This window comes from Calypte anna, chromosome 11 (genome assembly GCF_003957555.1).
Source record: "Calypte anna isolate BGI_N300 chromosome 11, bCalAnn1_v1.p, whole genome shotgun sequence".
Classification (NCBI taxonomy): Eukaryota; Metazoa; Chordata; class Aves; order Apodiformes; family Trochilidae; genus Calypte; species Calypte anna.
This window is the reverse complement of record NC_044257.1, coordinates 2,089,172-2,113,114: the sequence shown is the minus strand read 5'-3', so window position 1 is coordinate 2,113,114 and position 23,943 is coordinate 2,089,172. Positions and strand designations below refer to the sequence as shown.

The 23,943-nt window shown below is 49.9% G+C and overlaps 1 protein-coding gene across 5 annotated transcripts; it reads left to right on the top strand.

Moving 5' to 3' along the window:
- Nucleotides 1-749: 749 nt before the first annotated feature.
- NUTF2 (nuclear transport factor 2) lies at nt 750-23,564 on the top strand. 5 transcript variants are annotated; one of them, XM_030457861.1, is made up of 6 exons: nt 1,493-1,699; nt 1,827-1,947; nt 10,859-10,983; nt 13,946-14,017; nt 17,827-17,925; nt 23,009-23,564. In XM_030457861.1, exons 3-6 carry the CDS (start codon nt 10,885-10,887, stop codon nt 23,120-23,122), a joined length of 384 nt encoding a protein of 127 aa, XP_030313721.1. In that variant the 5' UTR covers nt 1,493-1,699; nt 1,827-1,947; nt 10,859-10,884; the 3' UTR covers nt 23,123-23,564. The 5 variants fall into 5 exon arrangements, with proteins under 5 accessions (XP_030313719.1, XP_030313723.1, XP_030313721.1 ...); XM_030457859.1 differs by lacking the exons at nt 1,493-1,699; nt 1,827-1,947 and adding an exon at nt 750-853; XM_030457863.1 differs by lacking the exons at nt 1,493-1,699; nt 1,827-1,947; nt 23,009-23,564 and adding exons at nt 773-853; nt 21,136-21,549.
- The last annotated feature ends 379 nt before the right edge of the window (nt 23,565-23,943 follow it).

The window sequence follows — 23,943 nt, the reverse complement described above, 5'->3', positions numbered from 1 at the left end:
CCCTTTCCCCTCCCAGCCCCTCCCGGGTCTCCTGCTCCTCCAGCCGCTCCCCGTTTCCCAGACCCCTTCTGTTGGCAAGGATTTAACCCAAGGCTCTCTCCTACCACCCCACAGCTTTTGTGCTAACTTTCTCACTGCAGCCCAGCTAAACAGTTCCTTTTTTATGGATTAAAACCGAAAAATTAAACAATCGTTTCTCGTTTCTTTTACAGCTCGTTAGGGGAGTCTGCAGTTCACTGGGGCTCAGCTCTCACTTCACCTCCGGGGCCCGCAGCCCCCTGAGGGTGGAACCCTTCCTCCCGCCCTGCTGGGCACCGGGACAACCCCGGGACGTTTGCAGTCGGTGCGGGGGAGCTGGGCCCGGGGCTACAGGGGCCGTGCCCACCCTCGTGCCCGTGACCCCCTCCTGCCGCCGGCCCGCGGGTGCGGCGGGGTGGCCCCGGGGCAGAGCGGGGTCGGTCAGTGAGGTTGCGGGGCCCTGGAGGGGGCTGGGTGGGTGCGGGGTTGTGGCGGGACAGGCCGCACACCCCCACCTCGCCGAGCCTCCCCGCCCCGCCACTATCCCACAATGCTCCGGGGCACCGCCTGCGGGGCCAGCGCCGCGCGGGCCTCCTTCCTTCATTCAAATGAGCCCCGGCGGCAGGCGGCGCGGAGCACGTCGGGAGTTGTAGTCCCCAGAGCCCCACCCCGCGGGCGCTCCGTCCGCCGGCGGGACTCGCTGTCCCGGCGTGCCGCGGGGCGGGGCCGGCGGGGCGGGGCGGGGCGAGGCGGGGCGGGGAGCGCGGGCGAGAGAGGCTGAGGGGGCTCGCGCCGCGCACGGTGCCGCCGCCGCCGCCATAGTGGGAGCCGCGGGGTGAGTGCGGGGGGCGGGGCGGCGGCCGGGACCGCGGCGGGGCTGGCGGGAGCGGGGACGGCACCGGGCGGGCCCTCGAGGGCCGCACACGAACACCGCCCCGCCCGGCGGCCCCGCACTCCGGTTCCAGCCCCGCCGCGGGGCGCCGCCCGCAGCCGGTGGCCGGTCCGGGCGGGGGGCGGCGGCCGGAGCCGCCCTGACCTTCCCCGTCTTTGAGGCGGTGGCGGCAGTGCGGGCCCCGAGGGGCGGCGGCCGCGTCCCGGCTCCCGCGCTCCCCGGCTGAGGGAGCGGAGCTGCCGGCGCGGCTCTGTCCGGGGACGGGCGCGGCTCCGTGTGCGGGGGGCTGCGGGGTGCGAGGCCCCGGGCCCCGCTCCGGAAAGCGATCGGGCTCGGCCGGGGGGAGTGCGGGCTCGGGGAGCGGCTCCGTGAGGCGGGGAACGGGGAGAGGAGCTCAGCCCTGCCGGGGCTGCCCGGAGCCAGGTCCGGGGGTGCTGCCCCTGCCTCGGCCGGCTCGGGACTGAGGCACCGGGACTGCCCCTTGGGGGCCCCGGGGAGGGTGTGGGAGGGAGTAGGGGGGCGGAGGGGGGGGTTCGGCTCGGGGGGGGTTCGGCTCCGAGGGGCCCGCCCGGTGTGTGTGGGGGAAGCAGGGTCGGGTTTCCCCTGGGTGCCCTTGGTGTGCTGACTCCGCTGCTCTCTGCCGGGAACGGGAGCTCCTCGGGGAGTCCGGATCGCTTTGCAGGGAGAGCAGGAAAGGTTCGCTCCTACCTGGAGTAGAAGTGCCCAGCGGGATGTGCTCAGCGAGCTGCTGGAGTCCTTTCGTTGTTGCCTTTGAGTTGCCACTTTCAGGTGTGGTTCTCCAAGAAATGATTTTTTTTTTCCCCTTCCACCTCTATGGCTGTTGTCACCTTTTAGCCTTAAAACCGATCAAATCCCGCAAAAATACACAGAGGAGTAGGTGTTGCACTTTAAATAGGAAATTTTCCAAGGTCATTAAGTCTCCCAGACGCCGTTCTTCACGTTTAAGGCAGTCCGGGGCAGGCTGTGTCCCTGTGTCAGTGTTCATCTGGAGCTGATCACGTCCCGTGTGAACGTGGGTGAGTTTTAGGGCTGGATTTGGGGCACACAGGGTGCAGTCGGACCGGAACAAAGCCCCGGTGAACGCTTGAGGAGGAGTCGGCTGCAGCTCCGCTGCCTGAGAGTCAGGGTTGCTCAGTCAACTGCCTTCTCAACTTGATACTTTTTCTCTCTTTCTGGGTAAAAATTGGGTTGAGGTTCTGCTTTCTGGGTTTGTGTGTGGAGATAAGTTTTCTTTTAGCAGAAAAAAAAAAGAAAAAAAGGCATTCCACATGTCTCTGTGTAGAAATAGATTACATAGAAATATTGTCAGTGAAGCATAGCAGAGTGCAGCACGTTTTGGCTCACTTTTAGACTGTGTAACTCATTTCCAGATGAGGTTGTAACTATTACTTCATAGTTCTTAAAGACTTTGAGTTATTTGCTAGATTATTTGCTAGATTATTTGCTAGATTATTTGCTAGTGAGATTGTTTGCTAGTTAGACTATCTGGAATCTATTTGCCATAACATCTGTGTTTGTTGAGTTGTTTAGGAAAATGTAAATGGTAAAAACCTGCAGTTCTCTCTGCCGGGGCTTCTTTTGTCCCTGTTATTAACAAGAGGGACATCCCCTTGGTGGTGGGGTGGGGTGGGTTTTGTGGAAGCAGTGCAATATGTACTGCTAGTTGGTAGCAGCTGTAAGCATGATCTCTTTCAGTTTTAAATCTCCTGAATGTTGTGCTCTTAGCTTTGGTAATTCCCATTTGTTTGTGGCTTATGTGTGTGCTTCCATACCATGTTTCTGGAATTCAGGGCTGTTGTGTGTTACAGGCTGGAAAAAAGGAAGCAAAAGGAGAGGGGGAAAATGTGTGGGGGTTGGAAAGTGTTAGGGTGGTTGGGCAGGTCCTACGGGAAAAGCTTTGGTGACTTTATTTTAAGGTGTATTTTGGAAATTTGGATCTCCACTGAAGACCTGCTAGCAGTTGTATAGAGGGGAGGTGTAAAGAGCCTTGAGGTGATAGTTTGGGGTTCATAAAGCATGCTGGAGAAAATATTTCTTATTTTTCTTGCTCCTAGTCAGGAGTAGAGGAATGCTGTGGCTGCCCCTAGATTTCTGGGGCAATATCATGCAAAATAGCAATGCTACCTCACTTCTCTTGCCTTTGGCACTGCACCAGGGTACCCAGAGTTAGTTTTTTAGGGTTGGCTACCTTTGTGCTATCTAATTCAGGGTTGTTATTTACAAAACTGGCTCCTTCAGCCTACCTAGACCAGGAATTTTTCAAATGTACCAAACTTCAGCTGTGGACTACATGAAAAACTTTGCAAGGGTCAAATTGCCATTGTTGGTAAAAGTTTTGTTGGGAATAAAAAAAATAACCCTGAATATTATTTTGCTGTTGAGTTAGTGAACAGTGGGGATTTTTAAACTTCTGAATCAGTAGAGAAAAAAAAAAAAAGAGGTTATAATTGAAATATGACCTCTGCTTCCATAACTTCAAAATCAGTCCCCAGTTTTCCTCTTAAACTGCAACAGCTGCCGTGGTAGCTAGAGATGGAGAAACATCTGATAATCTGCAAGAAATACCAGAGAACATCTTCAAGTTTCTTGCAGATGAAATACTGGGTTATTATGCCTAAGATAAAGAAACAAGTGGTGTCTCAGTGCTGCCCCCCAGTATCTCCTTTTGCTTTAAAACTGAGGAGTTTTGGGTTCATCCTGGGAAAAAGAGCTGTGACTTCAGCACTCTAAACTTGAGTTCAGTTTTTTGATGGCAGCACAAGTACTGTGGAGAAAATGCCAGCTGTGTAGTGTTGTGGGTGTTAGTAAACTTTGTTTTCCTGTGCACTTCTCTCTGATGTCTGTAGAGTCTGAGTCTGTCTCTCTGAGTCTGTCCCTGTTGGGTTCTCAGGCTGCAGGCAGGGTGAGCATCCAGGTACAGGCACAGTGAGAGCTTCCCCGGAGTCCTCCCCAGCTGCTGGATTGACTTGGCCTTGCTGACAACTGTAACAAAACAAAAATACTTAATGGTGGCATAATTTGTGTGTTAAATTTGGTTTAATGAAGTTGGAGGAGAGGAATAAAAAGGTGAAGAAAGGGAAGGTACGTTTCTTTTCCTTCTTTTTTAGAAGGAGGCAGTTTGTGCCTCATCACTCTCACCCTTTTCTCCTTTCCCACCCTTCTGCTGCTCACATATCTGGACTTATTTTTAGATCTGCAAACATATTTAGAATAATGTAATTTTTTGCCCAGTGCAGCTCGTGGCAATTACTAGGTGAAGATCTCTGCTGGAATCAGTAATTTCTGCTGGGCCTGGAGCAGTCATTTTCAGACCATTAACCTCCATGGATCACTTTGCTCCTCTGGGACCAGTTCTGGTGTCTGCAGCATAAGAAGGACCCAGGTCTGTTGGAACTGATCCTGAGGAGGGCCCCAAACATGACCCAGGGGCTGGAGCAGTCCTGCTCCCAGGAGAGGCTGAGGGAGCTGGGATTGTTCAGCCTGGAGGAGACTCTGGGGGGACCTTAGAGCTGCCCCCCAGTCCCTGAAAGGAACCCCCAAGGGGGCTGCAGAGGGACTTTGCATCAAGTGGCCACTGACAGGACAAGGGAGGTGGTTTTAAATTGAAGGAGAAGAGGTTTAGATTAGATCTGAGGGAGAAGTTCTTCAGTAGGAGGGTGGTGGGAGTCTGGAATAGAGAAGCTGTGGCTGCCCCCTCCCTGGAGGTGTCCAAGGCCAGGTTGGGTGAGGTTGAGCACCTTTGTGCAGTGAAGAGGAATCCCCCCCAGGAGAGGGAGGATGGAGTAGGTGGGCTCTAAGCTCCCTTCCAAGCTAAGCCATAATTTGGTGCCTCAGGGAAGAAGTGCTGCTTTCTGCCTCTGAATGAGTGAGTTTGGCCCTCAGTGGAAGTTCTGTAGGTTTTCAAAGCACCACTAAGTTGGGATTTCCTAGAAAGAGGTTTGGTGTGTTTGAGAGAAATGACTGCTGAGGTCCCCCAGTCAGTCCCAGTTTCATCCCTCTCTTAGTCCCAGTTTCATCCCTCCCATGCTGGGGTACATTCTGCCTGGCCTGGGGCTGGTCAGCCAGGGAAGAGAGGGCTTGGGCATGGCTTCCATCACCTCTCAGACCTTGGGCAGGAAACTGGAGCCAGGCTTTTCCCAGGAGTGCTTGGGGGGAGCACAGGAGACAGGAATTGGAAGAGCTGGGATTCTGGTTGGGGATGGAAGAGCTGCCCTCTGTGTGAGCACAGCTGAGCATCACAACAGGTTCCTTGCAGCACTTTGTAGTCCCCAGCATCAGTTTTTGGGGATCAGAGTGGATAAAGGCACAGGCAGCCTGGTCTGAGCATGTCCACCTGAGCCTGCTTTGAGCTGGAGGAGAGGTCTCTTGCAGCCTGAATTACTGCTCTGATTTCCTTCTGCTGCAAGTGCAGCCTGTGCTGAAGGAGGATAATCTGTTCCCAGGGGATCCCTGGTGCAGGGGAATAGATGAGCTGGTTGAGATTAACTGAGCTGTGACTCTGGTTCCCTTGTGTTCCTAGAAAGTGTGTCCAGAAGCCATTCCCATTGTCAGTTTTGGTGGCAATAGAGAAGAGATGAAAGGAAAAATGATCTAAAAACCTTAGTGCTTGTTTCTTCTTCCTGTGGTCTGAAGACTGCCCACCCTTTAGTCTGAATGATCAAAAATACAAATGCATGGTAGAAATTGCATGAATAACTGGACTTGAGGCAAGCAGGAGCTCTTTCACTGTCCTCATTTGCCCTTGTTAATCAGTAGTGAAGAGCCCAGTAACTGATGGGCTAAACCATGTTTGCTGTGGACCAACACCAATTCAAAGGAGCATTGGTGCTCTCTTGTTACACTGATTTTCAAACCTTCCAGAAAACAAGCTGGAATTCAGTCTTAAGGGGATTTAACTCAGGTGCAGAGGTGTGTAGGGCCAGCTGTAATATCCAGGGAGTGTGGTTTATTATGGTGTGATTACTTATGGAATAAATGTAGCCATAACTGCATAATAGGCAGCAGTTTTTTTCTCCACTAGCATGTTAGAATGGATTGGTTTGAAGTTTTCCCCCTCCACAATCTGTGTTGTCTTTCTTAGTGTTCCTCAGATCAGAAAGTCTTCCCTGAGCCTGTTTGCCCTGGTGGTTGTTCTGATTCTCTGCATGTATCTTGCTTTTTCCATGTGGCAGCCCCTGGGAGGTGACCTGGGACTGCTTTACCATTTGGTGCTTTGACACTGTGAGTGCTCAGCTGGATTTTGGTTGGTAGGGTTCTTACAGAGGTGCAGCTCTGCCATGCTTGAGTTAAATAATACTTCTTTTTTTGCACTAGATAGCAGAAAGCTGACAGATGTCCAGGTCTCATGATGCAGCAAACACAGCTGTGGGCTGAAACAGTTACTTGATTTTTCTCCATACTGCCAAGATCTGACAATACCCCACCTGCTCCCGTGCTGCTCTTGCTGCAGGAACAGTGCTCTGCTTACTTGTTGGGCAGCAGGCAGCTCAGTGTGCTTTTGCCAAGTAAAGAGGTGCCTTTTCCTTGGGTTCTGCCTCCAAGTGGCTCTGCTGGTGCTGCTTAAGCAGAAGGAGGCACTTGGTGCTGCAGCATGACAAAGAATCATCTCAAGTTGTCTTGTGGGTTCTTGTCTGCTGGAGACAGCCATGGGCAGAGGTTTCATTCAGACCTTTTGCAGAAATGGGTCTTGTAAGTGTTCCCCCCAGGAGTAATGCTCAGTCTGGTGCTGGTGGTGGTGATTTCATGCCAAGTGTGAGGCAGAGAGGTAAGGGGTGAGAGCAGCCAGGAACACCCAGGTGAGACAGGCAGTGTGAAAGGTCCTGTGTGTCTGCCTGTTGTGGGCAGGAACTGTTGTCTGAGGGCACTCTAACCCCAGTCTGAAGACTCCTTTCTCCTCCAGTCTTCTCTGTCTCACACCTTCCTTTCCCCCTGCTGGTACTGCTCTTAGGGTCATCCAGCTCCACACCATGCTGGTGCCCCAGGAGATGGGGGGGACCTTCCTGCAGAGCTGCAGGACAGGAGCAACTTCAGGGTGTGTGTGACGTGGCCTTTGGGGAGCAGCAGCACAAGTGGTGGGTGTAACACAGCATGTGGGCACAACAGGAGGAATCCTGCTGGTGTGGGGAGGCTGGGACCGTGTGGAGGGGAGCTGGGAATCCTGCATGGGTCAGGGTCTGGATTCCAACTTCTCTGCTGGGCCTTGAGGGGTGCTGTGAGCCCCCTGTGCTGGGACCAGTGCCAGGCAGGGCATGGACAGATGGGGAGGACCCTGGGGAGCTGTGTCAGCAGCAGGTGTGTGGAGCAGGGTGTGGGGAAGCCTGGTGTGGGAGGTGCAGGGGGCTGGAGCTGATACTGGAGGGTGTGTTGGTGTCTGGCCTGGCAAAGCTCTTTGGAAATGTGATTCAGCCACCAGTGAGCAGCAGGCAGGGGGTCAGTGTGTACCTGAGAGCTGCAGCTCCTCTGTGCTGGCTCCCAAGCTGAGCTCTGCCTGCTGGGTGGGGTTTGGGAGAGGGGGGATCAGCTCTGGTGTGAGCAGAGGGCAAGGGGTGCAGCAGTGAGAGTTGTGCTGGCAGCTCAGCTCTGCTGCTGAACTCCTGGTAATAAATGGCTGGGATGGTTTGAAGAGGATGCAGTGAGGTTTGAAGTGGCAAAGGAAAGAAAATCAGCTTGAGGAAGCTGTCTCCTTTCTCAAGGGAAATGAGGATGGGATATCCAGCAATACACAGTGGGGGCTTTCAGCAGGTGCTGTCTCACAGCTGGGGTGCTCACAGAGACACCTTCTGTCTGCTCAGTGCTCACTGGATGTTCTTACCTCCAACCCAAGGGTGAGTGAACCATGGATGGGTTTGGCTCTGAGGCACAGGGGTGCCGAGTTTGACAAGGAAGAACATGGATTCTTCCTGGCTTTGGAACAGATCTTCAAAGCCTTTTAGATTAGATGTAGCTCATTAAAGCAGCCTGATAAGCATATGGATGCAATCTCAGTGAAGGGGAGAGTCCTGGTGACCCAGCTCAGTCACTGCTTGTTCTTTCTTCAGGTGCATCTCCAAGCTTCTTAACATTTGTAGTGACAGAAGACATAAGTAGGGAGGAAAAGGTGACAAAGCAGAAAAGGAAAATAAAAAACCTCTCCAGGGAGAATTAAAATGTTCAACACAACCATATATGAGTGGTACAGAAAAAAAGAGCAAGGTTATAACAAAAGAAAAAAATCAAGGATTATTATTCTCAGCAGATTTTTTTTTCATTCTGGTGCTCACTTCTACCAAAATCAGTATTTTAGCAGGTCAAATTTATACAACCAAAGAAAAAAAATCTATTTAGTGGTATTTTATCTGCCAAAATACAAATACTAATTTTTAGTTTTAGAAACCATAAGGCTACTTTCTCTATTTAAAATACAAACTGTTTAGTTTCTTGCAGTCTCCAAGGCTTCCTCCCAGTGTCAGGACTGAACAGGAGGCATCTGGTGCCTGGGTGAGGAGGTGCCAGGCTCTGGTTCCCAGCGAGGTGCAGTGCTGGCACCCAGCTGGGTCCTGGTCCAGTCTGATGGTGCAGGGAGGTGTGAGGAGCTCTGCCAGTGTGTGGCTGTGGGGAAATGATCTCAGCTGCAGGAAAAGGAGCTGATGGCCATTTGCTGTTCACTGCCTTACCCAGCATCAGCTGTGTGGCTGGCTGAGCATCAGTACTGCCAGCCAGACTGAAGGGTGTGTGTTTGGGAAAGGGATCTGAGAGGGGGGTGAGTTCATGGGCTGCAGCTGAAGCTCTGACAATACAGAAAAAGTGGTCAGAGAAATGATTTTCAGTGTTTGCTGGCTCCACCCCAGCCATCCCACACTGTTCCTTGCAGGTCTGGGGTAGAAACAGCAGCCTTCAAAAGTGACTCATGGCACTGCTGGGTTTCCTGACAAGTCCTCCCTAAGAGCAGGGTGGGCACAGCTTCCAGGAAGATGGTTTTAGAGTGATTTTCTTTCAACATGAAATACTTTAATAAGGGCTGAAGCTGTTAGAAATCAAACATCTGCTGCAGGTCAAGCAGCCATGGATGCCCAGCCCATAAACCTTCCCTCTTGTCAAGATGTTTGAGTTATTCAGGGTCTGTGTTTTGCTTTTTAAACCTTGTTGTGCTTGGATGGACTTTTGATTTGTGATCTGGTTTTCCAGAGCAGTGACCCCCTTGGTAACACTTCAGGCTGAGTGGTGTGTGGGAAGTACCAGTGGAGGATGTGTGATGGTGGCTGCTGCCAGATTGTAGATCTTTTAGGAGCAGTTCAAATATCAGTTATGTGGCAATAACTCTTTGACTTTTTAGTCTTGGTGTGCAGGGTTACAGAGTTTGTTGACCAGATTGTCTAGTGGTTGGCATTGAAATAAGGGTGGGTATGATATGTTTCTGTATAAAGTTAGTTTTACCTCACCCTTGAATCAAATTAAATGAAATTTCTAAGGTCCACTTGAGAGCCAGCATGCAGCCAGCACCAGTTAGATGTCTGCTGGAGTTTATGGGCTGCTTTTGTGGTGCCTTGGCACAGCTCAAGCTCGTCCTGCTGTGCCTCTCCTCTTTTCAGAGGGTACAAAGCAGCAGCAGGGAGAACCAGCTTCCCAGTTCTCTCTCCTGTCCTGGTCTCTGCTCCACAGGTGCCAATCATTTTTCCCTCCAGCACTCTGGGTCTCTCAGCTCTAGAAGTTCTTGGTTTGTATTTTACTTTGGCAGTTGAATTTACCACCCTGAAACTTGTCTGATGCCTCCTGCAATGCAAGGTATTTGCTCTGCTCCAGCTCTGGCCAAAATTGTGTAACCCAAGAACTTCTGGCCTAGGGTCTGAAGCCATTTCAGTTCCTGTTTGTAGGAGTAAAGCTCACATGTCCAAAGGCCTAAAATAAGAGATCTTTCTGTGCTCAGAAAGCCAGTCCTAGCAGTGCTTGTGCAGAGATCTTAGGAGTTTGGGTTTTGTCTCTCTTAGGAATTTGTCAACTCTTGAGCAGGTGTGTGACTAATTGACATCTAAGAGAAGCCAAAATAACCACCATGTCCTGTGTCCTAAAACAGAATTTCACACCTTTCCAGACTTGTGGAGCTCCAGGGTTCCTAAGAGGGCCTGGTGACTCGGGGCTTGGCTTTTAGCAAGTTTAATTGTTTGCTGGAAGTAAACTCAGCTCTGAAACTGTAACATCATGGGCCTTGGCCCCTGTCTGGTTGTGCTCTGAAAGACTGGAGGATTGTGCTAAATTCAGAGAGACAGGAGGCTAAGGAATGAATTTACTTTCTTGAAAACCTTACTGGGATGGTGACTTGGTTATCTGTGCTGACTCTGCATGACAGCTTCAGAACTGCTCTGCCTGGGCTCTGTGTCATTGCTCTGAACTACAGGGACTGCCCTGCAGAAGTGTCAGAGCTGGCTCTGAGCTCCAGTTCCTGCTCTGGGAACATTCAGCTGGTGCCAGAACTCCTCTTGTGTCCCCTTGGGGTGGCCTCTGGGTGCTGGGGTACCTGAAGAGCTGCATGCATCAGTCCCTTGGTGTGAGCTGCTCACAGACAGTTCACAGGAACCTGGCTGTTGTTTCCAGTAAATGACATCAAGGTGAACTAGCAAGTGCTGGCCAGCTTTTCAGGTGGTGTGATTTGTGCAGCACCTGAACAGGAGGTGATAACACTCATGTCCTTGTTCTCCACCTCAGGATGTGAGTTGTGACCTCACACTGAAATAATCAGAAATCACCAAATGCTGTAATAAGAAATGAAACCATTTGATATCCAAGCTTGGTTTACTCACAGAAGCCTGGGATACAGAGGTGAGATTTGTCCTAGAAAGACAAATTCTGGCCAGCTGAGAGGATCTGTGTTTGCTGATGGTTAATGCTCAATCCAAATGTTATGTTTATGGGTATGATTGCTCTTTCTGATGACTTTTGGGTTTTGTTTTACAGTCACTGGTTTGAGGTGAGGATTCAGAATGGGAGACAAGCCTATCTGGGAGCAGATTGGGTCCAGCTTTGTACAACATTACTACCAGCTTTTTGATGCAGACAGGACTCAATTAGGAGCAATATATGTGAGTATCTGCAGAAAGGGGGCTGGGACTCTGCCCCAGGTTTCCCTGTTTTGATGTGTGGGAATACACAGGGTGGGATGGTGGGTTTTATCCTGACTCCAGAGTGTCAGTCAGTGCAATCACACTCAGCTCTTGTTAACAGCACTTCTGCTTGTCATTTCTGGTCTGGGCTTTGGCTGCCAGGCAGGCTCAGGAACCCACTGGTTGGGTGTGGGCAGTGGTTTGTAGTGGAGGGGACAGATGAATTCCTTTGAAATTCTCACTAGACCCAGTTATGCCAGCCTTAGTTTGCCATTAATTTACAGGCATGGATTTCCTTGGATCCCTCTTGAGGGTGGATGTGATTTAAGGCCCACTCTGTGTTCAGGTTTTTGCAGGTGTTTGTCAGATCTCATTTTGTTCTAATCCTCAGAACATAGAAAACAGGTTTAGACTTTCAAATCCAGTTTAAAATTTGCTGAGTTTAAATTCAGTCGAAATAGCTTCAAAAATAAGCTTTTTATTTTTGTTCCCTACATGGGGCAAAGTAGATTTGGTTTCTGAAATGAAATGACTGCCACTGACATGCAAGCAAGACCCTGTTCTAGATTAGGGGGAAGACTCCTCCAGAAGGTGCAGAGTGCTCTCTGTGTGGTGGGAGGAATGCTGCTTGGTCACTGGGCTGCTTCAGCAAGACACTCAAGTCTCACAAGTCTTGAAGCTGCATATCCTGCTCACTGATCTGGTTTTCATGTGCTGCATGAATTGTTTGAAGCTTCACCAAGCTCTTGAGGATTTGGACTGTTGCAGGAACACTGTCTGACCTCTCTCCTTACACCTTAGCAGTACCCCCAGCACTGATTTGCTCTTTGGATTGTTGTGTATTTGCTGTGTTGGATTGTTGCCTTGGTTTGGCCCAGGAGCTGTGCACAGGAGCCCAGAAAGCAAGAAAACCAAGTGGCTGGTGTTCAGTCCACACCTTTAGATATGAAGGCACTTGGCAGTTCTGTCATGTTACTGCAAATGATGGCAGTCCTCAGGATTCTGCTGTTTAAGGACAGGCCAATAGCAATTCCTCCATACAGTGAACTCCAAGGCTTCTCCACCCTCAGGATCTCTCTGCCTTCCAGTGGAGGTGCAGGTCCTGGTGTGTTCTTTTGTGGAGTTCCTAAACTATGGTTTGTGTGGCTAAAATGCACCAAGCTCTTAAAGTGGCTGAGTAGAGGAGGTTGCTCACCCTGTGGGAGCAAGCAGGATTGCAGCAGGGAGCTCTGGGGTTTGTTCTGTCTCCTCTGTCATCCTGTGTTGCTTCTTTCATCCCAGGGTTCAGTTTTCTCCTTTAGTGGTGTGATCCAAGTCAACTGAGCCTTTGTCACCTGTCCCAGGTAGGAGTCTGGGACATTTTTGCTGTGACTTCATTGAGTTACAGGAGCTCTGGCATGAAGTCAAAGCCTTGTTTTACAGTCAGACCTCTGCAGTTGTTTTGCAGGAAGATGCTGCAGGTGCTTCCTTCCCCTGCTTTAGGTGTGTGGCCACCTGTAATGAAATAGTTTCACCTTTTTGTGCTGTTTTCCCCTCTGCAGGGCTTTCAGGATAGAGGAGGGGTCACTTGTTGTTCTTGAAGCACTTGCTCCCAGACCCACACATCACATTCAGTCAGCAAGGGGCTGTGCAGGTGACCTGTAGCAGTGAGCCAGGGGGACACTAATTCCTCATCACCTTTATCTGTGTCCTCTGCTGCTCTTGGAAGCAGCAGGAGGGCCCTGCACCACCATGAGTTCACCTCCTGAGTGCTGCAGAGGGCTCAGGAAGGCAGGTTCTGCATCCCCTGTGGTTGGATGCTTGAGGAGAGCCTCCCCCCCTGCTTCCCAAGCCAGCAGCCTCAGGAATAATGCCATGGCAGGAGGGTGGGGGGCTGTGTGATTGCTCCCTCCAGAGCAGAACATGGCCAGGCTCCAGAGGAGGCTGTGTTCAGGGCACTGCATGCTGCTTTGGGTTGCTCTCTGCCCCTGAAATGCTCTGTGCTGCTGCCCCTGGGCCCCTTCCCTGTTCTCTTGGTCCCTGCTGCACTGTTTGGGTCATCCTGATGCCATGTGGAGAACCAGAAGCTTTTTTAGGGTAGTTGTGATTGGTGTGCAGGCTCAGCTGAAAGGATTGGCTTTGTGTGGTGGGGGCAAACAGAGCCTGGAAACTCTACCAGAGAGCATAAAAATGGAATTCTTTGGAGTCTGCCATTCTCTGCTGAGAGCTTCAGTGAGAGTTGAAGGTTGGATGGGAAGGAGCTGGGAATCACATTCCTGGGTGTGTTGAAACTCAAAAAGCTGGAAGGACTAGCAGGGTGCATCAGGTACAGGGTGAGATTGTCTGGAGATGGCAGCAGGCAGACTTGGAGCTCAGTGGAAGCCAAGTTTGAGGAGGATTTGAGGAGGCAGAGCTGTGTCCATAGGAGGATTTTGTGTGTCCTGAGCTGGACAGAAAGCTCCTGGCACTGCATGCTCAGAACCCCCTCCTGCAGGTATTGGAGTGCCTCACAGGGCAGTCTGTTAAAAAACCTTTAGAGAAACATTCTGCTTTGGGGGGTGTGAGTAGGATGTGCAAATTGATACCTGAGAGGGGGAAAAATGGTGGTGCAAGTCATTTTGTCAGGTTTTTTTCATGTATTTTTGTCACTTCACACCCTCCATAGGATTATTATTTTTATATCCTTAAGATTTTCCTCTGAAAGGTATCTTGGATCCTAAGGCAGGGATTTTTTTTTTTCTTTTTGGTGTTGAAATAATGATAATGAAATTCAGTGTACTCAATTTCTAGTTTATTCCAAAGTTTTTCTGTTCCTCTTTATTCTTTCTGTCAGTCTCTGTTTGAGGCAGTTTCCCAGGAGCTGGGCTCTAGGGATGCATGCCAAATAAGAAAAGTGTCTGATGAGGATTGCTTCAGGGTTACCTAAGCAGGTTGTTTGTTTTTTTCCTTCTTCTCCCTTCAGATTGATGCATCATGCCTTACGTGGGAAGGACAGCAGTTCCAGGGCAAAGCAGCTATTGTTGAAAAACTCTCTGTAAGTCTGCAGTCCTTACTGGATGGTTTGGGCAACAAATTCTGAAGACTAAATTAATTTCTTCTGCAAATTTGGGGTTGACTCCAGCAGTTTAAAACTCTCACCGTGGGACTTGTGTTGCCAACTTTTGGTCTTCAGAAACTGATTTAATTCTCTGTAGTGGGGTGTTTGATTTGTGGCTCTGATAGTAGAATGTTAACTGACTCTGTTAGTTTGTAAAGTTATTTTGTGGCTGCTGTTGTTGATTTATTTAAAAAAGGAAAGTTCATAAGCTGACCCCAAAATGTGGAAGAATGAAAGGTGGGTTGTTTTTTTTTTGTTAAAGCATGCCAAGGCAGTAGCAGTAACAAACCTGTTCCTTGGATCTCCCTGTTAAGGGTTCAGCACCTCATTGCATGAAACAATGGGGTTTTTTTGATCCTTAAACTGCAAATGAGCTGGATAATGGAGAACCTACTCTTGTCATCTCTGTAGCATCTGTCAGTTGTTCACCTGTGAGTAATGAGGGGTCAGGACTTTGGGACCTGTGGCTCCCCATCATCAGGGGAGAGGAAGGCCTTTCTTGCCATGCAGAGACTGAAACTCTCCCTCAGATCTTTTTGTGTCAGTCTGTGCTTTGTTGTAACACTGGCTGTGAGCTCTAGGCTGCCAGGAGACTGGAAAGTCTGAGTCTTCTTGCCAGCCAGGTGGAAGGCTTCATGTCCCAGGCCACTCTGCTCAGGCCCACCAGGCAGACAGACCCTTTTTAGTGCACATTGAGAAGAAAAATCTTTGGAACTTGAATGCTTGTTGCACAGCTGCTGCTTTTGGAATCCCTGCTTTCATCCAAGACATCTCTGAAGGCTGAGCTTTGCTCCTGTGTTTTAGGTGCCCACACTGCCTTTGAGAAGGCTGCAGCCCTCAGAATAGCACAGCTTGCAAGTTCTTGCTCCTGGATGAGGAGCTCCTCAGGCTCTGGAGTTCCTTGTTTGGGTACTCTGTGTTCTTCAGCCCTCTGGGCTAGCAGCCATTTAGATACCCAACCAGCTGAGCATTTGCTTGGCCATGGTGGCTCAGGCTGCTGCCTTGGACCTGGCCCAGTGCAGATCAGCCCCTCTCCCACCAGAGCATTCCTCATCTTTACCTTCCCTGTCTGTAGTGCAAGCTGGACTTGCTGGATCCATGTGCCTGGCCTGCTGGGTGAAAGCATGCTGCTTTGCCTCAGGGGGTTCTTTTCTGACTTGTAGCCAGCTGCTTAAGGTAAGGAAGCAACACAGTAGAATTTCTCCCTGCCCTTGCACTGCCAGGACTCCTTTTGGAGCTGGATCAGCTTACCCTACAGCTGATGTCCTCCTGCAGATCTGTCAGCACTGAGCTGCTTGGGCTGTGTTTGCTGGGGCAGCCTCATGTGCTCACCTACTCCATTGCTTCTGGAGCTTCTTAGGTGAGCAGATCACTGGAATTCTTGTGCACTCCAGCAGTTCTGTGCTCTTCAGTGGCAGGTTTGCCTTTCCAGCAAGTTCTCTGCTGTGAAACAGCCACACTTCAGCACCTTTGCAGCTTTGTGGTGGTGCCAGTACAGCAAGAGGAGGTTGTGCAGACACTGCTGGGCCTTGCTGCAAAGTGGGAGCTGACATTTGGTCCTTCAGTCTTAATTGGTGCTGGACTTAGGAGTTGTTTCCAGCTGTCCTCATCAGGGGCAGCCTGATTTACATGAGCATACAAAATAATCCTGTAGTTCTGTGAGCCTCCTGGAAGCAAGGAAGAAGCAGGGCCAGGTAGCTTTGTTGCCAGGAGTGAGTCTCAGGTACTTGACTTATTCTTGCAGAAATTCTCCTCATTGTTTCATGGAGGGTTCCATGGTGTTGGCAGTGAGAGCCCAGACAAGTTTTCTTGTTGGAGGACACCAAAGGCCTTGGCTGTTGCACTGCTTCTCATTTGTTAGTTGCTTTTGTTGTACTTTTTGTACCAAGAAATGCTTCTCTCCAGCACAGAGGGATGTTCCCAAGCAGCCCTCCTTTTCAGGTAACTTCTCTCTATCCTCTGGGCTGGTGCTCTGTCCCATCAGCTGAATCTGTTTTGTTTTCCTGGGGATTTCCTCCAGTGCATGACATGAGGAGTGTGTGGCTGGGCTGGCCAAGCACTGGGGTCCTTTTCTCCCCAAACCTCTCTGATGCTTGAAAGAGGCACCATCTTATCCAGCCTTGTCACCACTTGGCAGGGCTCTTGCCTCTCTTTTGTTCACTTCCCAGTCTCACCTCTCATTGGCATCTTGTCACACTGGAAGCTGGGCTCTGGATACAGCCCCATTATTTCCTCCTCATCCCTCTGCTTTTCAAGAGCCTCTTCTGGCAGGACTTGTTCCACAAGAAGCTGTGGTGCTGAGGTGGGACAGCTTCCTCTCTGGCCCAGGAAGGGTGTGCAGTGTCCCAGCCTCTGCCTGTGCCCATTCCAGTTTGGGATGACAGCTCCAGAAAAATATTCTGCTGATAGTTCAGATAAAACTGCTCTGGAATTTTATTTTTTTTTTCAGTTACAGGATGTCTGTTCTGCATCAGAAACCAGTGGTGTGCTCTGTGGTTCCTGCTGGGTTGGGATTGTTCTCCCAGCCAGGTCACAATGCTGCAGGATTTACTGAGGAGTATTGTTGGGCAATATCCCTCTGATCAGGGGTGCTCTGTACATTTCCTTTGCTTCTCCAGGTGTTGATCCTTCCACAGTTGGTGTACTCCACTATCTAAGGATTTAGGTCCCTGGTATTGTTTGGGAAGTCCTGCACTTATCAGAGTCCATGACAGGAGGACTCAGATCTCCTGCTCTTGCCCGTAGGCCTTCTAGGAAGTCTTTTGGGCTCCTTCCCCTGGAGTGAAGTGTAGAACTCACCAGAGCACCTACTTGAGTCTGCCCCAACCTGTTAACAAGCCAGGGAGGTGAAGCAAAGGCATGAAAGTACAACCCAGGGTTTGACTGCCTGCATGCTGCAGTGATCATCTCTGATGTCAGTCTCCTGGGCACTCAGACCCCTCTGTGCCCTCTGCTAGGGCAGTGCCAGAGCTGCATTCCCAGGCCAGGACTCTGAGATCCCCAGGATATTTGATGTTCAGTGCTTGGAGTCATCCATGGTCTAAGCAGAAAGAGAGGAATTGCTCCCCAGTGTCTGGTGTTTCTCAAGGGGTGTTCCTTGCACACTTAACTCCAGTCATACTTCCAAATGCTACGTGAGCATGGAAAGGTTTTTGGTTTTTTGTTTTTTTTTCAGTGTGTGGTTTTCCTCACTTCCTCCTTTCCCCCTGCTCCTGCCTGGTACATGGCAAAGGTGGGGACTGTTCCTGTGTTTATTTCCTTCAGATTCTCTCCAGAAGGAAAGAAAAAAGGGGGAGGGTGACTATGTGGGTTTCAGGTTCTGAGCACTGATTCTTGTTCAGCCACCTTTCCTGGGCTTGCCCTGTGTTCACAGCCACTTCACTCCAAGTTTGGAGTTGCCTGGTAAAGCCCCAGTGTTAAATGGCCCAATCTTTTCATGCTCTTCAGAGCAGCTTTGTGCCTTCACCAAGTGAATGTTCAGCTTGGAGATGAACCAGAGCTCTTAGAGCAGTGTAATTAGACAAGGAAAAGGTGCTGCTCCACCTCTATGATGTGCTGCTTCATCTCAGTGCCTGAAAACCACAACTATTCATGCTCAGCCCAGCCTGAGCAGTGTCCAGGTGCCACAGCTGTCTCTGCAGAACACTTCTCACCCTCCATAATGCTGGATTTGCTGAGTGTCTGTTTGGTAAGTTAAGGAATGCAGTGACTGTACACATCCTGATTTTACTTTCTCTTCATTGTAGAGCCTCCCTTTCCAAAAAATACAGCACAGCATCACAGCACAAGACCACCAGCCTACACCTGACAGCTGTATACTCAGTATGGTAGTGGGACAGCTAAAGGTAAACTCCTTCCCTTACAGGTTAACAAAATGCTTGTGGCTTAGATTTCTGCAGGATTCTAACCCATCTGAGTTCTGAAAACATGAAAATGCTCCCTTGGGTGGGGAAGGAACACTGGTGAGCTTGTGTGGGAACATAATTCTGCTGCTCAGGACTGTCAGGAAACTGCTCATCCTTCAGGTAACTTGCTCTAGGTGAACCTGCTGTGACTGCACAGTGATGTGACACAGGTAACCATGGGTTACAGGTACCATGGCTTGTACTGTTCATACAAACACCAGACAGGGGCTGGAAACATCAGGATTGCTCTTGCACAGTGAGGTTTCTGAGTCCTCTGCATTAAAAAGCATCATTCCAGTGTTCTTGGGCACATCCAGTTTGATGTAACACATGCATCTAGCTGGGATGTGATAGACACTTTGTGTTAGCTGACACCCCTTCAGGACACAAGAAGGTCCCTGTGCACAGGACACAAGAACACACTGCTGGTGTCAGTGCAGTCCAGTTAACTCTGGAGGCAAAACTGGTTCAGCAATGGGAATGTCTCTGAGCTCAAATGCTTGTGGTTGGAACAGCTTCTTGTGAAGAAATCAGATTATTTTCAGGCTACAGTATGACTGCATTGCTGCTTAAGTTTAATTATTGAACTGTGCAGATTTACCCAGTCTTCTGCTCTTTTGTGGAAATGCTGCCTCTTAATATACCAGGGCTGCAGGCTTGTAAATAAATGAGACTACTTAGCAATGAAAATGGAATGGAATTGTCCTGGAATGTGCAGAAAGTTCCTGTGTTTTTATATTGCAGCTGTGGGCAGAACTCCCCCACACTGAGCAGGGTTTGTTTTTGAGATGTCCCATAACACAGCAGTAGTGCAGAGGGGCAGAGTCACTTCTGGACTGTCAGGTTTTGTTCCAGCCATGCTGCCAGGTCAGGACACTAAAGCCATCCAGTCTTTTCAAGTTCCTTGAAGCCAAGTTCCCTAAAAAATGACTGCTTGGCTTTTCCTTTCCTGTTAATTCTGAGCATCCCAACTCCCACTGCCTGCACTGCTGCTGAGCAAACCTTGGACTGACAGCCTGGCTGCTCCTGGGCTGGGAAGAGCAGTTCCCAAGGGATTGCAGCCACTTGTAGGAGTACCACAGATAGCTCTGGCTCTCAGGGAAGCTGCTCCTGCTTCCCAGCTGGAAGTTGGATTCCAGCTTTCCTGTTGCCCAGCCTCAGGTGGCCCTGGGGGGCTGCAGAGCAGGTGTGGAGCTGAGCTCATCTCTGAGCCTGGCAGTGCACAAAGCTCAGGGATGTCACTCAGACTTCTTGTTTCAGAGTCTCAGGGCAGTGCCACCCACACCTGGTTCTGCACAGTCAGTTTTTGGGGTTATTGGGTCATCATTAAGCAGATCACAGCTTGCAGCTGTACTGAAGCCCATGGCAGGATACCAGGTTCTTAAAGGATTCTGCAAAGCTTTTGAGTTGCTCATCCTTTAGTAGGGTTGTTAGGGGTTTAGATGCAGTTTGGGGTTTTTCTGTACATACCATGGCTTGGAATTATTTTTTTTTTTTATACTGTGCTGATTTTATCCCCTGAATAATTCAGGGATCAGGTGATAGTGTGTCTAGGTTCTTGGCACAAGCATACTGGATTAAAGTGTGCCTTGTCATGATCCAAACAAACTTTGTGAATTTTCAGCAGGAAAGGCAACAGTTTTCAGCTATCCATGTGTATGTGTCTCCAATCTTAGCTTGAAAAAGGACATTTTAGTGGCTGGGAATGCTGCTCTTCACCGAGGAAGTGTCCAGAAAGTCAAAGTCACCTTACTGCTTCTGCAGTGATGTTTTACAAGGGGACAAATGAAATAGCAGCAGTCTGTAGCATGATATGAACCTGTGCAGAAAATACTTTTTTTTTTTGTGCTAACAGAGAGGTGTTGGTGCCTCTCAGTGCTGCTCCCTGTACAGAACACTCAGGGGGAAGAGTTGGGTGCAGAGCATTGAACAAGGGCTCATTGGCAGCTCCAGCTGAACACCTTAAAGCATAAACATGGAGAAGCATTCCTGATCCTGTTAAATGTTGCCTTTTTCATGGTGTGGCTGGCGTGCACAACCTGCATCTTTGAGCTCAGAAAACAGTAAAAAAATTTGCACAGGGGAGAAGACTTTGAAGGGCATTGGGAGGAGAGTTTGGGGGAACAGCCCTGCTCCCTGCTTGCTGGTTGTTCCCCTTCTCATTGGACTGGGAGCCAGAACCTTCAGAGCCCACTACAAGTAATGCTCCTCACTCCTCTGCAGGTTTTCAAACCTTGCTTTGCTTTATGTGACAAAGGAGCATTTATAGTGCTTTTTGTAGAGTAATCCAAGAAAACAGTAACTATGTCCTTTCCAAGAACTCTCTTTACTCTCTTTGCATGATATTTAAATGAATTTTGGGGCCTTAGTTACTTAAATTCCTCTCCCAGGAGTTCAGTTGAAACTCATTCAGAGAGCTGGGCACATGTTGTATTTCTTCTTTAAACCATTTTATTTTGATTTTGTTTGATGGGAAAAAGCCCAAACAAACCAAAGTGGAAAAACTTTGAGCTGGCAGCACAGAACCTCTTCCCTCCTCTTACCTGTGCAGGAGTAGTTCTGAAAAGATAATGGGGCCAAGGACTGTGATTGTTTAAACTCTTTACCAGAGTTTTACACTTCAAGTAAACCTCCAGATTTGGAGTGGTTTAAGCCTTTGGCCTCCCTTGCTGGAAGTGAGGTCTGAAGTCCTTGTCCTGTGATGAGGGCAGGGTCTGCATCTGCCTCTGTCCTGCTCCAGTCTGCAGCCCAGCATGCTTACACCAATATGAACTGGAAATAATTTATAAAAAATAATAATTGTGCAGCATAAGAGTCTGCACTGAGGGACCCTGCCACAGCAGCTGCTTGAGGAAGGTGTTGGGGAACATCAGGGTGAGTGTCACTTCTGAGGGTCTGAGTAGAAGCAGCAGAGTCCTCTTTAAGGGGTGTTAGGATAGGTAGCAATGTGTTTTCTGTTACTTATAGAACTCAAATAAATACACCTCCACTTCTCCTGTTTCTTTTACCATTTGTACTGCCTCTCATTGCCTGGGTGGGTGCTTGCCCCAGCTGAAGCCTTCAGGAGTTGCAATTGGTGTGATGTTCACCCAGAATGTCACCCAGCCTCAGTGTCTTCACCCTGTGATGTGTTTCTCCTGTCCTGCTCAGGCAGATGATGACCAAGTTCTAGGCTTCCACCAAACCTTTCTGTTGAAAAGTTTCCAAGGTGCCTGGGTGTGCACCAATGAAGTCTTCAGGCTGTCCCTGCACAACGTGTAGCCCTCTGCCTGCCCTGCCTCAGTAAGGAGTGCTCCCTTCTCCCTCTCCTCTCCTTGGGGCTGGGCTGAGGAGCATGGCTGGGGCTTTTTTGCCTTCTCAGAGCAAGGTGCCACACCTCTGGCTCTCCCCCAGAGTGCCACTTTTGGAGTGATTGTTGCAGAATTAACTCTGCTAACTAATTGGCATGTGCTGTTTCCTGGTCTTAAAAAGGGAAAGCAAATGTGCAATTAAAATCACTGGGTGGTGTTGGAATGCATGCTGGACACTTAAAGCACTGCTTGAAGCCTGTTAAGTGGGGCTTAGCCATCTCCAAGAAGTCACTCTCTGGAGTAATTAGCCTTTCCTTGAGGATCAGGGGAGCCACCAGTTCAGTCAGCAGCTGCTCTGGGTGCTGGTGAAAGAGTAAAACTCTTTCTGAGCAGGCAAGAAGAAAAAAATTGTGTGGCTAAATTTGGTGAGAAAGTAACATTGCACCTGACAGCCAGACACCTCCCAGCTGAGGGGAGCTGAGGGCTTTCTGGATTCTCCAGGTCAGAGGAGATGTATTAAAACATCAACAAAGAGAGATCAAAAAGCCTGGGGAGGAGATGGATGAGAGCAACCTGCCTGAAATGTGGATGGGAAGAAAACTCGTGAAGAAAACTCTTCCCCACGTTGCCAGAGAGGGTAACAAGGGACAGTGGCTGCAAACCATGACCAGGGAGCTTCAAACTGGACATAGGGAAAGGTGATTTTTTTCATGGGAGGTCTGAAGCTCAGGCATGGTGCATGGCCACCTGGTGCAGGGTCTGTTCCTGGAGCCAGACAAAGCTGTGGCTGATGTGGTGCCTGCTGGTGCTGAGCATGGTGCTGGGCTAGAAAGCAGAGGGATCCTTCCAGTCTGATTCTGTGACTTTTTTTTTTTTTAATTTTTACTTTCAGAATGTTGTCATGAGAGAATTTGAACTGCATAAAGGAAGGAAAGCTTTGTAGGAAAAATAAACCCCCCCCCTGTTTCAAGCCTGGACTCACACCTGGAATGCAAATTTTGAGTTGGACAAAGTTTTAAATTTGAAGTGGAAAGTAAGAGTAAATTTTCAGTTAGGCTGTGATGGAGATTGAAAATAAATCAGGTGGGGTAGGATTGGTCTGTGCTGTCTGGAGCATCCCCAGTCCCTCAGCTGTGTGTAGGACACAGCTCCCTGGAGCTGTTCTCTGCTTTTGTCCTACAGGAACTGGGGCTCAGGCACTGGAGCCTGCCCGGGGGGTGAAGGGCAGAGCCCTGTGCCTGGAGCATCTCCCAGCCACAGCAGGCACTTCCCTCCCTTCAGGCTGTTCCAGGGGGAATGGGAAGCCCTGAGTGGCTCCTCTGCTGGGAGAGCTGTCTGCAGGCTGCTCCCCAGGCAGGATTCCTGCAGAAACTGGGGTACAGCAGCCACAGAGTGACCCTCGGGGACCTTGGGTTGTGTTGGTTCCTCAGCAAGGCCCAAGGCACCTCTGTGCTCCAGCAGAGGCAGGCATCCTCCCAGCAGTGTGTGGGGCTGCTGGGTGTCCCCAAGTCTTACAGAACCCCCAGCTTCAGATGTGCTCCTGCAGGTTTTCTGGGGGGGGGTGGGCCCTGGGGGGCTTGTCCTGGAGCAGCCCCTCTGGTTTTCTTGGTGTCTCTGGAGGTACCAGGTGTCCTGCAGCAGGGGACATCACTGTTAGCTTTTGTGTCATAAGTTTCAGAATGCATTCCCCACACAAAGAGCCACTTCAACCTTTTTTTCCTGTCTCTCTGCAGGCTGATGAAGACCCCATCATGGGATTCCACCAGATATTTCTATTAAAGAACATCAACGATGCCTGGGTTTGCACCAATGACATGTTCAGGCTAGCACTGCACAACTTTGGCTGAGCTGGTGACCCCCAGGCACCCGTGATTTTTTTGGGGTTTTTTTTTTTGGTTTTTTTTGGTTTTTTTTCTCCTCTTCCTGGTATTATTCACACGCACGGAACATTCCAAATATCATACACAAAGCTGCAGCACTGCAGAGCCTGAGTGAGCAAGAGCTGTGACCTGCCCTTCTGCTGAGTTTACATTGCCACTAGATGAGTTTCTTGTGCATGATGTTTGGAACTTAGACTTAGCTGCATTTGATAAGAGAAATTCGTGTTGTACCAGCATGCCTTGGGAAGAATTCCTAATCCAAAAGGGTTGCTGTTTATATACTGACAAGATGCTCTATAACCCAAAGAAACGAAACAGCAGCAGCCTGTGCAGCCCAGATATTGATCTGTTCAGATGTTTCAATGCTACATTACACAATAAAATCATAAGATTTTCTTAACAGTTTAAATTGTTTTACTGAGTTGGCTCTGGGGTGTGTGGGGGGTGCTTGCTGTGGGGACCCTCTGCCTGCCAGCAGCTCCTCAGGGAAGGCAGCTCAGGTAGGTCCTGGCCCATACAAACTTTTTTTCCCCTCCTTCAGCAGCTTTTCCAGCTGGGTCTGAGAGGTTGGCACCAGAATGACCTCACTCAGTGTCCCCTCGTTGTCCCTCACCCTCCAGGCTGAGCAGGAGGAGGGCTGTTTGCTCCTCAGGGATTTGTATCCCTGCACCCCTGCCCAGGCTTCCCAGGCTGGATTTGCATCCCTTCCCAGGCTGGATTTGTATCTCTGCCCAGACATCCCAGGCTGGATTTGTATCTCTGCATCCCTGCCCAGACATCCCAGGCTG